The following is a 16,326-nucleotide window of genomic DNA, read 5'->3' as shown; positions in this document are numbered from 1 at the left end:
TCAGATTTTACTCGCCAGTGTGTGAGTTGGAGGCTAAGTATAAGTTTAGAATTAGCACAGATATATTTTCACTCGCCGAACACTCTCTGACTCAGCGCTTCAGAGTTTCACTCTTCGCCCTTAATATCCTAATGATTTTTGGCATAAAAAAAATCAATAATTTTGACCCATACAATGTATTTTTGTCTATTGCTACAAATATACCCCAGCGACTTAAGACTGGTTTTGTGGTCCAGGGTCACATTTAATTCTGACTTCACTTAATTTTATGCCAGGTAAATTTAAAGCATAAGTTGTGTGTTTTACTGCAGCATTTATTTATTTACTCTGCATTTGCTAAGTGTTGCAGATTGCATAATTTAAGAATTTTCATTAATTTAAAATAATTTAATGAATTTTATTCCACTACCGTTCAAAAGTTTGGGGTCGGTAATATTTTTAAAATGTTTTTGAAAGAAATGTCTTATGCCAAGGCTACATTTATTTGTAACCTTACAGTAAAAATAATACTTTTGTGAAATATTACTACAATTGAAATCAATTTTGTGTTTTGGTGTATCTTAACATATTATATTTGATTTAATATTTTTTATTTTTATGTTATTATATTTATTTTAATGTGTTTTAAAATGTAATTTATACCTGTCATGGCAAAGCTGAATTTATTTATTTGTTTGCTTGTGGAAATTAGATATATTTATTTCAAGATTCCTTGATGAATAGAACACTCAAAAGAACTGCATTTATTTATATATATATTTATTTTTTCCTTATCTTTCTCTATTCCTCCTTTTCTTCTGCTAGCTGGGCACCTGCCCCACCAAAGAGGACAAGGAAGCCTTTGCCATTGTCTCTGTGCCGGTCATGGAGATTAGAGATCTAGACTTTGCAAATGATGCCAGCCTCATGTTGAGCACCGTAGTCGACAAGTTCAACTCCGGTTTCCTCAGTCCTAATGACAGAAGGTAGAGTTGTAACCCTCTACGTTGCGAGTATGCAAACGGCAATCTCATTGGCTGGCGCTCACCTATTATCGTCCCTGTTTTGATTTCAGCAAATCAGTTCGAGCGAGCGCACACAACCTGATTAATATTCATGGATCCAGTAGCTCATTAATCCTTAGTGTGTTTCATATTGTTCTTATTAGTAGAATTCGTATCATTATTATCTTATCAGTATTTTTGTTAGTTTTTTCCCCAATTTTTAATTTTTTTACAGAAACACTGAATGACCAAAAAAGCACCACCACCAGTCCGAAGTTCAGTTAAAATGGCTAATATGCATTCATACATGGTTATCAAGTTTTAATTCTAATTACTAAAGTATCTAAAGTAAAGTACTAAAGTAAATCATTTAATAATATTTATTATCTTATTATGATAAATGCTTGACTGACTGATGTTAAGAGTGTACCTTCAGATATTTATAAAACTGTGCCATTTTACAAATATATATATATACTGTATATATTATCAGTCTGGCGAGTAAACTAAAAAATGTACTAGTCAATGACGATTCAATTGCCAAGGTGTCCGTAGAGGGCTGAGTTGACACGACACACAAGCACCAAACCAGAGTCTCAGCCTGAGGTTTTAGGCCCTAAATAGCTATGGTTTTCACTTTGTAAATATTTGTAAAGTAAACTTATTGTAGAATATACTGTGTCGGAGCTTCATGCACTTTCTCTATGCACAGGTATGCCATTAAACTGCTGGAGGATGTGGTTTTCTTTGTCGTCGATCAGTTTAACAATGGCCAGCCAGCCCTGGAGGTGACGATGAACAAGCCCAACCGAGAGAGACAGAAACTCATGAGAGAGCAGAACATTCTCAAACAGGTCAATTGGCAAATTATGGTGTTGTCTACAGTTGAAACATCATTGTTGGTGAATGATCTAGTGGTTGATCTTGCTGTCTCTATTTCTGCTTAGATATTTGGGATCATTAAAGCCCCATTTAAACAGAGGGGCACTGATCCGCCTCTGCTAACGTTGGATGAGCTGTCTGACCAGAAATACGCCCCCTATCAATACATGCTCAGACTGTGCTACAGGGTGCTGCGTCATTCACAAGAAGACTACCGTAAGAATCAGGTACTCCAATCCATGCTAACACAGGTGCACAAGAATGGTAAATTGTATGAATGGCATTCAGACTTCCTGTCACACTAGAAAGAGCCACAAGACAGCATTCAAAGATGGGGATTTGCCTTACAGGAACACATAGCCAAGCAATTTGGAATGATGCAGTCTCAGATCGGCTATGATATTCTGGCTGAGGACACCATCACAGCCCTGCTACACAACAACCGCAAACTGCTGGAGAAACACATCACTAAAACTGAGGTGGAGACTTTCGTCAGTCTGGTTCGTAAGAACAGGGAGCCCAGGTTAGTGTTTCCATCAGATGAACCTTAAAATTAGGAATTTTAAAATTGTGGTTTACAAGTCTGAAAAAGTAGTGGAAATTAATTAGTGCTGTCAAACGATTAATCGCATCCAAAATAAAAGTTTTTGTTTACATAATATATGTGTGTGTACTGTGTATATTTATTATGTATATATAAAGACACACACATACAGCATATATTTTAAAAATATCTACATGTATTAATGTGTATATATTTATATTCATATAAATTCTGTCATATATAAATATATTTAATATATAAATGTAACATATTTTTCTTAAATATATACATGCATGTGTGTGTATTTATATATACATAATAAATATACACAGTACACACACATATATTATGTAAACAAAAACTTTTATTTTGGATGCGATTAATCGTTTGACAGCACTAAAATTAATACAATCTTTAAAGTTATAAACATTTGCCGTGCTAGGGTTAAAAATGCTCATTTTGAGTGTAATGTCAATGAAAAAATTTTAATTGGCTGGAAAAGTCATGAAAAGTAATTGCTCAAATTGTTTGGTAATTAATTTATTGGTAAATGTTGAAGCTCCTCCTTATTTCCTGCATAATTTTTTCTGCTGTGCCTAAAAAATGCAGAGGTTTTTGTTTTTACACAGAACATACAGAATAAATAATGTTTAAATATTAATGTTTATTTCATACATGGATAGAGCTTAAATTGCTTATAATGTGCATTTGAAAACGCAACACGCACAGCCATCTTTGCAAATTTGTAATGAGAATCATTTATAAATCTGCTGTCAATAAAAGAGAAGCTTTAAGATCTCCCTGTGGTTTCTGCTAAAATAAAAGCTTTATGGTTCAACATTTGAAAGCAAAAAATTTAAGACAGCCACCAAAATGTGTATATTGTTATAATTTTACTGTTACTATAATGATTATTATATTATAATAATATTGAATGGGGGTGGGAAAAAAACTTTGTCCTTTTTTTTTGTCCATAGCTTATAACACACCTGTGTCTGTAAATATCTATTCCATGTTTATATTTTGATTTCCAGGTTTCTGGACTATCTATCGGACTTGTGTGTGTCCAATAATGTTGCGATCCCAGTAACTCAAGAGCTGATCTGTAAATGTGTGCTGGATGCCAAAAACCAGGATATTCTCATGAAAACTGAGTAAGTCTACGAAAAATGGCGTAGTGTGTCTGTCTTGGGTTATGTGCTCATGTGAGTTCTGTGTGTGTTTGTGAAGGCGGCGGGCCGCTAAAGACACACAGCACACCTCTGAGTATTTGGAAGAGTTTGGAGAGGAGGATGAAGTTTGGCTGATCTGGTCTGAGAAGGAGAGTGAGACCCATGAGAAGAGCATTCGACAGCTTGCCCAAGAGGCCAGACAAGGGAATGTGCATGACGAAAATGTGCTGACATATTACAGGTAATGAAAAGGAGAAATAACCAGGCCTGTCAGTTGATTAAACCCTTTATTAAATTATCATCATAAATGGCATGCTGCAATAATGTAGTACAGTCAGCTGTATAGACTTATAGCTGATTGAACTAAATGAACATGTTAAATTGACAGCAGATTATTTTACTATTTTATTATTGCTGGCAATATTTCTTTAAAAAAATCATCCGTTTACAACTGCACGTTTTTTTTCCAGATACCAGCTTAAACTGTTTGCACGAATTTGTTTTGATCGCCAGTATCTGGCCATAGATGAGATCTCAAAGCAGCTGGATGTGGAGCTGATTTCCCTCTGCATGATGGATGAGACTCTTCCCTTTGACCTGCGGGCGTCTTTCTGTAGACTCATGCTACATGCACACGTCGACCGTGACCCTCAGGAGCTTGTGACACCCATCAAGTTTGCTCGTTTGTGGACAGAGATCCCCACTTCTATCAGCATCAAAGAGTGTGTTCATATACCCACACAATCACCTTATATGACTTAATATTGAATTTTTTAAAGCATACTCAGCTACACTACCATTCAAAAGTTTGGTGTTGGTAAATTTTTTAGTTTCTTAAACTCACCCAAACTGCATATATATTACAGCTATTACACCAGTCTCAAGTCACAATATCCTTCAGAAGTCATCTAATATGCTGAATAAATTTATTAATTTCTTTTGTAAAAAAATGACCCCAACGTTTTGAACAATAGTGTATGTAAAGACATTAAACTTTTTTTTATATAGCAGTATGCAATCACTGTTTAAACAATGAAAGGTGTAATTATGCTGTTTTCTGTTATAGTTATGACTCTCACTTGGACTATTCACGAGACAATAAAAAGAACAAGTTTGCCAATACGATGGCTTTTATGGAGGAGTACCTCAACAACGTTCTCATTGATGACCTACCTTTTGCCAATGAGGAGAAAAACAAGCTTACATATGAGGTACAGTTATATATTAAAATGAAATTGCATTAACATGTAAATATATATGTAAATGTTAACATTAATATTTCTAAATTACATTCACATATTTGCTTTATTTACATTGTGTGTAGGTGGTGAGCTTGGCGAGACATCTCATCTACTTTGGGTTCTACAGTTTTTTTGAGCTTCTGAGATTGACTCGCACCCTCCTGGGAATCATAGACTGCACTCCGAGTAATGCTAACATCAACCCAATGTTTAGCGATGATGGCAGTGGTTAGTATTCAAAAACAATAATTTTTTTTTAGATGTATACAAGGTTACAGACTGAATGACACAACTAAACTTCCTAGAATCCCAGTGTCCAAAATGACCAATAAAACCGTTTCGTCTTCCTAGGTAAGAACGTTAGACGATCCATTCATGGCATGGGGCAGATGATGTCCACTATGGTGCTAAACCGCAAGCCATCCGTGTTCTCCGGCCCTGGTCGCCCTGGTGCTCTAGACAGCCAGGCCGGCAGTAAAGATAGCATTGACACACAGGACATCACTGTCATGGACACCAAACTGAAGATCCTGGAGATATTACAGGTAGATGCTGTCGAAGATGGCAACAGCTTTATGCTGTCAGTGCTGGCAATATCTGAAAATCCTAATGGTTTTGTGCAGTTCATCCTCAGTGTACGTCTGGACTATCGGCTTTCCTTCTTGCTCTCCGTCTTCAAGAAGGAGTTTGTGGAAGTCTATCCTATGGGTGATGCAGATGCAACGCATCATACGGAGCATGAGGGTAATGATGTTTAGATAAATAGTCAAAATTAAACTCTTGTAAGTGTCACAACCTGACTAATCAAATAACATTTATAATATTAATATAATCAATCAACAATCTCTAAAATGGCATTATATTCAAATAACAACATAACAATTCTTCCATTCTTCCATGTACTAATCCCTCTACCCTATTTTTCATCTTTGTTTTTGTGTTTGTCTCAGAGCTACGTTCTGGTGAGAGTGGCAATGTTTCATAATTTCTTGATTCTTAAAATGAATTCCTTAAAGGTGTAGTGTGTAATTATTTTTGTTAAAATACTTTCTCCTATCACTAAATATATGCTGAATATGCAAAGCAACTATTAGTAAGTAATTTTTACATTGAAAAAACTGTTTTATTTCTGCAGCTTCATTTGATGCCGCTAGTGGCTCAGAAATTACACACTTCAACTTTAATGGATGACCATTTTAAATCTAATTAAATTTAGGTTAGAAGTAGAAGTAGTCATGCTTGAGTTTGTTTTCTGATTGTACATTTGTGTTATTTATTTATTAATATTTTAAACAGCTTCCATCAACCTCCAGTACATTGGAGAGCAGGCAGAGGCCATGTTTGGAATTGGGTATGTTAATGAACAATTAATTATATTTCCACATGACTGTTCATCATGTGTGTGACCCTTGTGCTATGTGACCTCTCTTTGACTTTACTCTGACCGTACAGTAAAGGAAACAGCATTCTGGAAGTGGACGATGAAGGGGGACGAATGTTTCTGCGTGTTCTGATCCACCTCATCATGCACGACTACCCTCCGCTGGTTTCCGGGGCCTTGCAGTTGCTCTTCAAGCACTTCAGTCAAAGACAAGAAGTCCTCCACACCTTTAAACAGGTAGAACGTACAGCCCGTTTAAACATATACAAACAAATTGCTTTTATTGGTAAAAAGGTGTGCTTCGACACCTCCAGGTAAAACATCTGCAGGTATACCACATCCCTAGATGTGCAAAATGTGCTGACCATACAATTTACATTTTATTGCTCATTTGCATGCAGCAAATCACCGTTCCTGTGGCACAAAATGAAAAAGTACTCTTTCAAGTGGTTGAAATGCAAATGCTTTTGTAAAGATCAAAATTGTTGATGACAGTTTTTCATCCTGCTGTGTTTGTTCTCCTCAGGTCCAGCTTCTCATTTCAGCTCAGGATGTGGACAACTACAAACACATAAAACGAGATCTGGATCTTCTGCGCACCATGGTGGAGAAGTCTGAGCTTTGGGTCATAAAAAAAAGTAGCTCTGGGGGAGATGGGAAGAAAGACAAGAAAGACAAAAAAGAGGCTGCACCAGTGAGTCATGCATGTGGGATTATGTATAACAGGATAATTAGGTGAAAGAAGCTTATTTTTATTTTCTTTTTCATGCAGGCATCTCCAGAGGAGGAGACAGATACAAAGAAACAGAAGGTTGAAAAGAGCAATGAAAGCTACCAGAATGTCAAAGAGGTGATGTTTTTGCATCTTAGTGTATTTGTCTGTTGATCAATAATATATTAGATTAGTTACAGTGGGGTCTAAAAGTCGGAGATAGTATATTGCACTACTGTTCAAAAGATTGGGGACAGATTTTTAAAAAATAAATTAATACTTTTATTCAGCAAGAATGTGTTAAATTGATCAAAAGTGACAGCAGACATTTATAATGTGGCAAAAGATATATATTGCAAATAAATGCTTTGAGCTTTCTATTCATCAAAGAATTCTGTAAAAAATGGATGTTTTCCACAAAAATATCAAGCACTGCAACTGATTTCAACATTGATAGTAATTATACGAATAAGCAAATTATAATTATTTTGGAAGGATCATGTGACACTGAAGACTAAGGTAATGGCTGTTGAAAATTCTGCTTAAATTTAAATTGAAATGTTTCACAATAATACGGTTTTTACTGTATTTTTGATTTAAATACCTGCCTTGGTGAACATAAGAGACATCTTTCAAAAACATCAAAAAAACAAAAATCTTACTGACCTCAAACATTTGAACAGTATATGATAATAAACGTTATTACTTTTTTGTATGCACATATATGCAGCTTTTTTATTTTCTGTTCAGTGTACAGTAAATATAAATGTGTATAGATGGATGGAAACTTGGTAAATGAACAAACCCAGTATTTTTGCAATAATGAAATCTTTTCTCTGATCTCCAGATTTTAGAGCGTTTGAATAAAATGTGCAGTTCAGGTGTATTTAAGAAACAACAAAGGCTATTGAAGAACATGGGTGCCCACAAAGTTATGCTTGACCTGCTGCAGATCTCCTATGATCGGGTTTGTGGTCTTTTTTTTTAAAGCAGATAAAATCTATGGTCGATGTGAAGCATGGTCTTGGCCTTGTCCCTCACTAAACACATGATTTTTTTTTTTTCTTTTAACAGAATGACACCAAAATGCTTGAAATCATCAAGTACACGCACCTGTTCTTACAGAAGTTCTGCACAGGGAATCTGGAGAACCAAAACCTCCTCCATAAACACCTCAACCTCTTTCTCACACCTGGGGTGAGTGCAAAGCATGGCGCTTAAAATAGCCTAAGATGCTTATCATGCTTTCATTGTGTTCTCTTTTCTGTTTTTTGTTTTGTCTCTCTCAGCTCCTAGAGGCAGAAACAATGCAGCACATTTTTAGTAATAATTACCAGCTCTGTTCTGAGATCAGTGAGTCTGTGCTGCATCATTTCATCCATTGCCTGGCCACACATGGCCGCCACATTCAGTACCTCAACTTTCTGCACACCATCATTAAGGCAGAGGGGAAATATGTGAAGAAATGTCAAGACATGATCATGACTGAGGTTTGTTATTGTGATCGAAATAAAGTAACCTTGAGTTATTAAACAGCATGTATTCTTTTTAACCATTTGTAATCATTTTAAGAAATTGTATATAACTACTTGAATTGAAATATTAAATATCAAAGTGCTGATTTGAGATTTTGGGATATATTTGTTTGGTGTTTTATAAAATGATGCATGATGTTTTTTGATATTCTATTAATATTTTATGATATTCATTTTGAGATTGTATTATTGGTAATTTTTCAAGGAAATGTCCATTCAGGTGATGGTATATACAGTGTACAAGACATCAGCATGACCTGTGTTCTCCATTAGCTCACAAGTGCGGGTGATGACGTGGTCGTCTTCTACAATGATGACACATCATTTGACACCATGGTGGAACTGATGACACAGTCTAGGGAAGGGGTGAAGGACGACAGCCCTCTGCGGTACCATATTTCTCTGGTAGAGCTGCTGGCTGCATGTGCAGAGGGCAAAAACGTCTACACTGAGATCAAGTGCACATCTCTGCTGCCCCTGGAGGACATGGTGAAAGTAATCACACATGAAGACTGTATCACAGAGGTAATCAGATGATGGTAGACATGAAATGAAAGTGCTTATTTTAAAAATGTGTCATGTTTCTTTTTTTCCACTTATCCTGAATCATTATCTTCAGCCTCCCAATATTTGTTTGTTCCAACAGCCAGTTAATGGATTAAATTACATGATCATTTATAGCATGAACATGTTTGGGGGAAAAACGAAAAGCAGGCTGCATATGACTGATCAAAAAATTTCGGAATCTCCTCTGTGTCATGCAGGTGAAAATTGCATATGTAAACTTTGTGAACCACTGCTATGTAGACACAGAAGTGGAGATGAAGGAGATCTACACCAGCAACCACATCTGGAAGCTGTTTGACAACTTCACTGTAGATATGGCTAGGGTGAGTCCACTGGTGCTAGATAAGATGTGTGTAAGAATAAGGAGTTTCATTAACTTGGTTTAATTGGAATTCCAGGTGTGCTCCAACCGTGAGAAACGCATGTCAGACCCTGTGCTGGAGAAGTATGTGATTCAAGTGGTTTTAGACACTGTAAATGCCTTCTTCAGCTCTCCCTTCTCAGAGAACAGCACCAGCACAGAGGTGAGGCATCAATAGTCATATTTCTGGTCTCTGCCACATCAGCCTTTATTCATTGTGATTTCTACAGAAGTTTCTGTCATGCTTTAAATGAAGAATTGATGCATTTTAGAATTTAGTGAAACAAAACTATTAAAGGGTTAGTTCACCCAAAAATGAAAATTAGCCTGTGATTTACTCACACTCGAGTCATCCTAGGTGTTTATGACTTTCTTCTTTCAGACGAATCCAATCGGAGTTATATAAAAAATTGTCCTGGCTATTCCAAGCTCTATCATTGCAGTCGGCGGGTGGGTGTTTCTGTTCAACAGTCCAAAAGACGTCAAATAAAGCGTGCACATCCATAATAAAACGTGCCTCACACCGGCTCCAGGGCATGAATAAAGGCCTCCTGTAGCGAATCCATGCATTTTTGTAAGAAAAATATACATATTTCAAACGTAATAAACACTTCTCTCTCACTTCATCTAACTGTCAAAAGCGGAAGCCATTCCGGCGGATGATGTAAGACGTCGGCGTTGCGTGATTAGTGACGAACGCGGAGAAGTGAGAGAAAAGTGTTTATTACGTTTGAAATATAGATATTTTCTTACAAAAACGCATGGATTCGCTACAGGAGGCCTTTATTCACGTCCTGGAGCCGTGTGAGGCATGTTTTATTATGGATGCACACACTTTATTTGACGTCTTTTGGACTGTTGAACAGAAACACCCACCGACTGCAATGATAACGCTTGGAATAGCCAGGACAATTTTTAATATAACTCCGATTGGATTCGTCTGAAAGAAGAAAGTCATAAACACCTAGGATGCCTCGAGGGTGAGTAAATCACAGGCTAATTTTCATTTTTGGGTGAACTAACCCTTTAAAACTAGAATTTTATTCAAAGGAATTGCCAAAAAAAAAATCTTGATTCAACACTATTCACATTTAATTAGAATATGTTCCAGGTAAATACACTTCTGTTCAAAAGTTTGGGGAAGATTTTTTTTTAATGTTTTTGAAAGAAGTTCATTTATTGGATCAAAATTACAGTAAAAACAGTAATATTGTGAAATATTATTAGTTTCAAATAAAAAATTTTATATATGTGGAAATGTTATAGAATTTAATTTATTCCTGTGATGGCAAAGCTAGCTTTTCAGCAATCATTACTCCAGTGTCACATGATCCTTCAGAAATCTTTCTAATATGCTGATTTGGTGCTCAAAAAAACATTTATTATTGTCAGTGTTTAATACAGTTGTGCTGCTTAATATTTTTGTGAAAATCATGGTACATTTTAATAGGATTTAATTAAAAAATAAATTTATAACAATGTACAAGCCTTTACTTTCTCTTTTAAACAATTTAATGTCATTGCTGAATAAAAGTATTAAGTTAAAGTTCACATTTAATTCTCCAGGTTTCTCTTTCTCCCTCTCATTTTCTCTTTCTTTTGTCTTATTCAGGCTCATCACACCATTGTTAAGCAGCTGCTGCAATCTACTATGCGTCTGTTAGATTGTCCCTGGCTACAGCCACAACAAAAAGTCCAAGTAGAATCCTGCATCCGAACTCTGGCGGTGACAAGTAAGTCAACTTGTTTGAGAGTAGATGGATTCTAAGGCATAAAAAAAAGAAGAAAAAAAAGTTTTTAAAAATTATTTTACAGGCCTAAAATGTGGCAGGAGTTTCAGTTCTCTTCTCATTTCAGCTCATGAAAAATGGGGGCAAAAACAAAAGTGTTGCGTTTATAATTTTGTTCAGTGTAGTAAAGGTTTTTGAAGTATGACCAGACAACTTATTTGTTTACCTGACTGTTCCCACAGCAAAGAGTCGCTCCATCCCTCTGCCGGTAGAGTTGGAGGCTCATGTCAATATGATGTTGAGTCTCAGTAATGCCCTCACACTGTCTCGCTCCAGCCAAAGCAACAAAAGCCTGTCACGCCTCACACGGCCTGCTGCTCCCACCAACTCCTGGGACTACAAAAACATAATTGAGAAACTACAGGTGCCTATATGCATGTGTGATTTAATCTCCTTTTAGATTTTGGAGCCAAGTGACTTCCAAAAGTAATTGATATGAAAAAGGTCTTAAGCAACTTTTGCATGACACTCCTGGACTGTAATGCATATGACACAATACAGACTAAACTAGTTTGTTTGAGTCATATTTCTATCAATAATAATGTATACTGTAAATGTAGTGTATTAATGTTTCTGTAACACTGTTAGGATATCATTAACACACTGGAGGAGCGTGTGATGCCATTGGTTAATGCAGAGCTGTCAGTGCTGGTGGATGTGCTGCACCAGCCCGAGCTGTTGTTCTTGGAAGGCACGGATGCTCGATCACGCTGTGAATCAGGAGGCTTCATATCTAAGTGAGTCACTTCTGTTTAAACTGGGACTACTTTTACCATACAGCTTTTAGCATGCATTTTGTGGCTAAATCAAATAAGCACAGAATTTATGTTGCATAATGCTGTATTACTATTTGTGAGGGTGCGTCATCATCACCTTGCTCTTTAACTTTGTGCAGATTGATTCAGCACACAAAGGCTCTCATGAATTCAGATGAGAAGCTCTGTATCAAAGTGCTCAGAACTCTACAGGAAATGCTCATTCGTGAACTGGACTTTGATGAGAAGGTGAGATTAGATTATACTATTAATAATATCACCATGCAATCAAACAATTTCTCATACAAATGTAAATGATCAAATTAGCATATTAACTGGATGATGTAAAAAAAAAAATCCATTTATACATTTTAATCATTATCTTTCAAAAAAATTGTGAAGTATGCCATTTTAAAAATTCAAAAATATATTCTTAGTTTAACTTAATATTCTAAATAATAAATATTTAATATGAATATAATATTTACAATACAACGTACATTCTGTTCTAAGGTATTCCTAAATAATCAGAAACATTTTAGAAATATTAAATTGTTACTTTTTACATGGAGAAAAAACTTTATTCATGAGAATTGCATAACCTGCCGTTTATCCTTTGTTTTTACAAATTGAGGATTGAGTTTAAATTATTTTACAGTGTGTCTGTGGACAGTTGTATTTAACCTAGAATATTGCTTGGTGTTATTTCCAGAGTAAAAAGAAACTTATTTTAATGCCAAAAGTTTTTATTTTTGGGTGGGTTAGTTTGGGCTCTGTAGTCATTGTAATTGATTTAATTTAACATTAAAAGTGCTGTCTTTTGCAGGGCTTTGCCTTAAGAAAGGTATTGCTCCAAAACTACCTCTATACCAACAAAAAGAACATCAAAGCAGAGCTTGTTGAACATGGAGGAGGTAATTTTTAAATTACTGATGAAAAATCAATTAATTAATATCACACAAAAAAGAGTTTGATTTTGACTGGTTTTGTAATTGTTAGCCGGATCAGCACAAAACATTCTTTGTGGATGTCTTGTGTAAAATATTGGTGTGTATGTGCAGGTGGAGAAGGAGAGAAAGACTGGCTGGCAGTTGCAGCATTACAATGTCGTCTGGACAAAGAAGGTGGCACCAAACTCTTCATAGACCTCATAACCAGCTCTAAGAATGAGAAGATCTTTCAGGAGAGCATTCAGCTCGCCATCTGTCTGCTGGAAGGAGGCAACACGGAGATCCAGGTGGGAAAGCAGCTTCCGTAAAAATATAGATTTAGTCATAAATATTGTTACATTTTCAAGGAAAAGCACCCATTATTATATATAAATTGGTTCCTGTTTTTAACAGAACTCCTTCTACAAACTCATGATGGGAGACAACAAGTCAGAGAAGTTTTTTAAAGTACTGAATGACCGCATGAAGAACGCACAGCTGGACATCAAATCCACAATCTCCGTCAACGTGGGAGAAATGAGCAATAAAGCCAAAGATGACAAAGATATGGAGACAGGTAATTTGAAAAAAGTGCATGAAGTGCACGCATGAGAGGAAAGGCTCAAAATTATTCTGTTATTAAGTTTATAAAGTTATGCTACACCTTATATATTTACTATACATTTCTAATAAATGAATCCGTTGAATCTACATTCATTGCTGACTCTGACAATGGTTTCCTATCGGTGCAGGGCCTTCCTTTGGCCAACCTGAGCAGCCACCTCAACCTGAGCAGCAGGAAATAGATACAGAAATGGGCCCCTCTGTCACCATCATGAAACCTATTTTGCGCTTTTTACAGCTGCTCTGTGAGAACCACAATCAGGATCTTCAGGTCTGAACAACCCCAGATTAACAATCCGCTTTAGGATCAGCTATGATGCATGTCATCTAGCATGCTTTGAGAATGATCAGGGTTTCTTAAAAAGAGCAAAAAGTCTTCCTCAGTATTTTTGTCTTGTTTTCCAATACAAACATCTAAAAAGTCTTAAATCAAGATACATTTATTGGATATGCAAGTTGAAGATATGAAGCCTTCTCTTCTGAGAAATTGAACAAAATTATCATTTATTGTCGTATTTATCATATTATTGTCTGTTCATTCAATAAATTCAATGTTCTTTGCCCTAGAATTTTCTTCGCTCTCAGAGCAATAAAACAAATTATAACCTGGTTTGTGAGACGCTCCAGTTTCTGGACATCATGTGCGGCAGCACGACAGGAGGGCTTGGTCTGCTGGGCCTTTACATCAATGAGAACAACGTGGAGCTGATCACACAGACCCTGGAGACCCTCACAGAGTACTGCCAAGGACCATGCCAGGAGAACCAGGTGAGATTATCAATTACTAATACTGGTATTATTTTAAATAAATCATTTGTGGACATAGATGCTTTTTATCTATGGCTGAGAATTTACTTTAAGTACTAAATGAATCCTTAGGGGATTCAGAAATAGAGAATCAGAAAACGCCAGATTCAGAAAGAGCTTCACTCGCCAATTATTATAAAGCACACAAGTTTATTATAAAAACAAAGTGTTTCCTTTTGAAATGATTTTTGCTGACAGAGACAAATCAACTGGCATATCTTGTTTTTTTTAGTTCAGTAAAAAATGTAATTCATGAAATTCTAATTGATTTTTGTCTGTCTCAAGACATGCATTGTCTCTCATGAGTGCAATGGCATTGACATCATCACAGCCTTGATTCTGAATGACATCAGTCCTCTCTGTCGTTACCGTATGGAGCTGGTGCTGCAGCTCAAGGTAAGGATACAGTTCTGACACAAACACAGAAGCTCTACTTTAATCATAAATCAATCATGTTCATCATTATTTATAACAATGTGTGACTATTGTCAGGACAACGCCTCTAAGCTCTTGCTCGGTTTGATGGAGAGTCGTCATGACAGTGAGAATGCAGAGAGGATCCTGTTTAACCTTCGACCCCGGGAACTGGTCAGTTTCGCTGCGTCTTGTGTATTATGTGTAACAATAGTATTTTAACATTACTGGGTACTGTATCGTATGTCTTCAGGTGGAGGTGATAAAAAAAGCTTACCAGCAAGAGACTGAAAATGAGGAGGGAGAAGTTTCACCACGGGAAGTTGGACACAACATCTACATCCTGGCATTACAGGTGGACTAAAGATATACTGTTGTATTTGGAGAATTGTTTTTTATGACCACTACTGATTATTTTTGTCTTATTTGACATGACGTGACATGACATGTGACATGTGGCCAAGTATGGTGACCCATACTTGGAATTAGTGCTCTGCATTTATCCCATCCAAAGTGCACACACACAGCAGTGAACACACACACACACCGTGAACACACACCCGGATCAGTGGGCAGCCATTTATGCTGCGGCGCCCGGGGAGCAGTTGGGGGTTTGGTGCCTTGCTCAAGGGCACCTCAGTCGTGGTATTGAAGGTGGGAGAGAGCGCTGTGCATTCACTCCCCCCACCTACAATCCCTGCCGGACCTGAGACTCGAACCCGCAACCTTTGGGTTACGAGTCCGACTCTCTAACCATTAGGCCACGACTTCCCCTATTTTGTGGTATTTTAGGTATTTTGTGTCCAATACCTGATATGTAGAGACTATTTTTAATTGTTTTAATGGAATTTTATCACAACAATCAATAAACAACTAATAGAATACAACAATGAAAACATAATTTATGTTGGTATTGTCATTATTTTAATTATTGCTGGCAGTTTGGTTGTAAAGACCATAAAGGTTTTTTTTTTTTGCAGCTTGCCCGGCACAACAAAATGCTCCTCACACTGCTTAAACCACAAAAGAAAACAATAGAGGAAGGAGAGGAAAGCATCTCTTCTATGGTAACTTCAGTATTTTACTTTTAGGACTAGGAGCACATTTTCAATATTTCCTAGAACATGCATACCGTATGTAAGACATTACATTTTCTGTTTTTGAGCTTTTTGCTTGTTTTTTGCAGCTCACCTTAAACAAACAACAGGAGGAGCAACAGGAGGATCCATTAGAGTACTATGACCGTCAAACAGCTCAGATTGAGGTAATAAAAAAAAAATCTCTTTGTGTGTTGTAATCCATGCTCTTATTGTTATTTCTGCTCTCCTGTCTCCAAATAGAATATAAAGTGAATGTTGTGGCTAATGTGAATAAAATTAATTTGGGATTATGAGAAGTTGTGAAGTAGTTTCCGTTGGCATGTCACATGCAGATTGTGCGGGAGGACCGTAGCATGGAGCAGATAGTGTTTCCTGTTCACCCCATCTGTGAGTTCCTGACGGAAGATTCAAAGGTCCGTGTGTTTACCACCACAGAGCAGGACGAGCAGGGCAGCAAGGTCACACAATTCTTCGAACAGACCTCTTTCCTGCACAATGAAATGGAATGGCAGAAAAAACTTCGAAGTAA

At 36.6% G+C, this 16,326-nt stretch overlaps 1 protein-coding gene across 2 annotated transcripts in view; it reads left to right on the top strand.

Annotated features, from left to right (window-relative positions):
* Window positions 1-16,326, top strand: part of LOC107731245 (inositol 1,4,5-trisphosphate receptor type 3-like) — a 30,310-nt gene that overhangs the window by 9,286 nt on the left and 4,698 nt on the right. The window contains exons 13-49 of one of the 2 annotated variants that reach the window (XM_016542275.1): window positions 805-965; window positions 1,696-1,837; window positions 1,931-2,092; window positions 2,216-2,388; window positions 3,444-3,563; window positions 3,640-3,822; window positions 4,052-4,303; window positions 4,648-4,792; window positions 4,906-5,050; window positions 5,174-5,367; window positions 5,446-5,566; window positions 5,773-5,784; window positions 6,119-6,173; window positions 6,275-6,440; window positions 6,730-6,897; window positions 6,976-7,053; window positions 7,763-7,882; window positions 7,990-8,112; window positions 8,205-8,405; window positions 8,724-8,975; window positions 9,215-9,340; window positions 9,416-9,541; window positions 10,991-11,111; window positions 11,351-11,532; window positions 11,757-11,905; window positions 12,064-12,172; window positions 12,750-12,837; window positions 12,985-13,160; window positions 13,267-13,429; window positions 13,605-13,747; window positions 14,044-14,244; window positions 14,569-14,679; window positions 14,776-14,871; window positions 14,951-15,052; window positions 15,678-15,764; window positions 15,884-15,961; window positions 16,130-16,322. In XM_016542275.1, coding sequence (XP_016397761.1) covers window positions 805-965; window positions 1,696-1,837; window positions 1,931-2,092; window positions 2,216-2,388; window positions 3,444-3,563; window positions 3,640-3,822; window positions 4,052-4,303; window positions 4,648-4,792; window positions 4,906-5,050; window positions 5,174-5,367; window positions 5,446-5,566; window positions 5,773-5,784; window positions 6,119-6,173; window positions 6,275-6,440; window positions 6,730-6,897; window positions 6,976-7,053; window positions 7,763-7,882; window positions 7,990-8,112; window positions 8,205-8,405; window positions 8,724-8,975; window positions 9,215-9,340; window positions 9,416-9,541; window positions 10,991-11,111; window positions 11,351-11,532; window positions 11,757-11,905; window positions 12,064-12,172; window positions 12,750-12,837; window positions 12,985-13,160; window positions 13,267-13,429; window positions 13,605-13,747; window positions 14,044-14,244; window positions 14,569-14,679; window positions 14,776-14,871; window positions 14,951-15,052; window positions 15,678-15,764; window positions 15,884-15,961; window positions 16,130-16,322 — 5,224 coding nt within the window. The remainder of the gene's footprint in view (window positions 1-804; window positions 966-1,695; window positions 1,838-1,930; window positions 2,093-2,215; window positions 2,389-3,443; window positions 3,564-3,639; window positions 3,823-4,051; window positions 4,304-4,647; window positions 4,793-4,905; window positions 5,051-5,173; window positions 5,368-5,445; window positions 5,567-5,772; window positions 5,785-6,118; window positions 6,174-6,274; window positions 6,441-6,729; window positions 6,898-6,975; window positions 7,054-7,762; window positions 7,883-7,989; window positions 8,113-8,204; window positions 8,406-8,723; window positions 8,976-9,214; window positions 9,341-9,415; window positions 9,542-10,990; window positions 11,112-11,350; window positions 11,533-11,756; window positions 11,906-12,063; window positions 12,173-12,749; window positions 12,838-12,984; window positions 13,161-13,266; window positions 13,430-13,604; window positions 13,748-14,043; window positions 14,245-14,568; window positions 14,680-14,775; window positions 14,872-14,950; window positions 15,053-15,677; window positions 15,765-15,883; window positions 15,962-16,129; window positions 16,323-16,326) is intronic. The other variant, XM_016542276.1, reaches the window with a different exon arrangement.

The sequence above is a fragment of the Sinocyclocheilus rhinocerous genome, unplaced genomic scaffold (genome assembly GCF_001515625.1).
Source record: "Sinocyclocheilus rhinocerous isolate Xijiao unplaced genomic scaffold, SAMN03320098_v1.1 scaffold1600, whole genome shotgun sequence".
Lineage (NCBI taxonomy): Eukaryota > Metazoa > Chordata > Actinopteri > Cypriniformes > Cyprinidae > Sinocyclocheilus > Sinocyclocheilus rhinocerous.
Note: the sequence above shows the minus strand (reverse complement) of the source record. Positions and strands in the feature narration are given on the sequence as shown.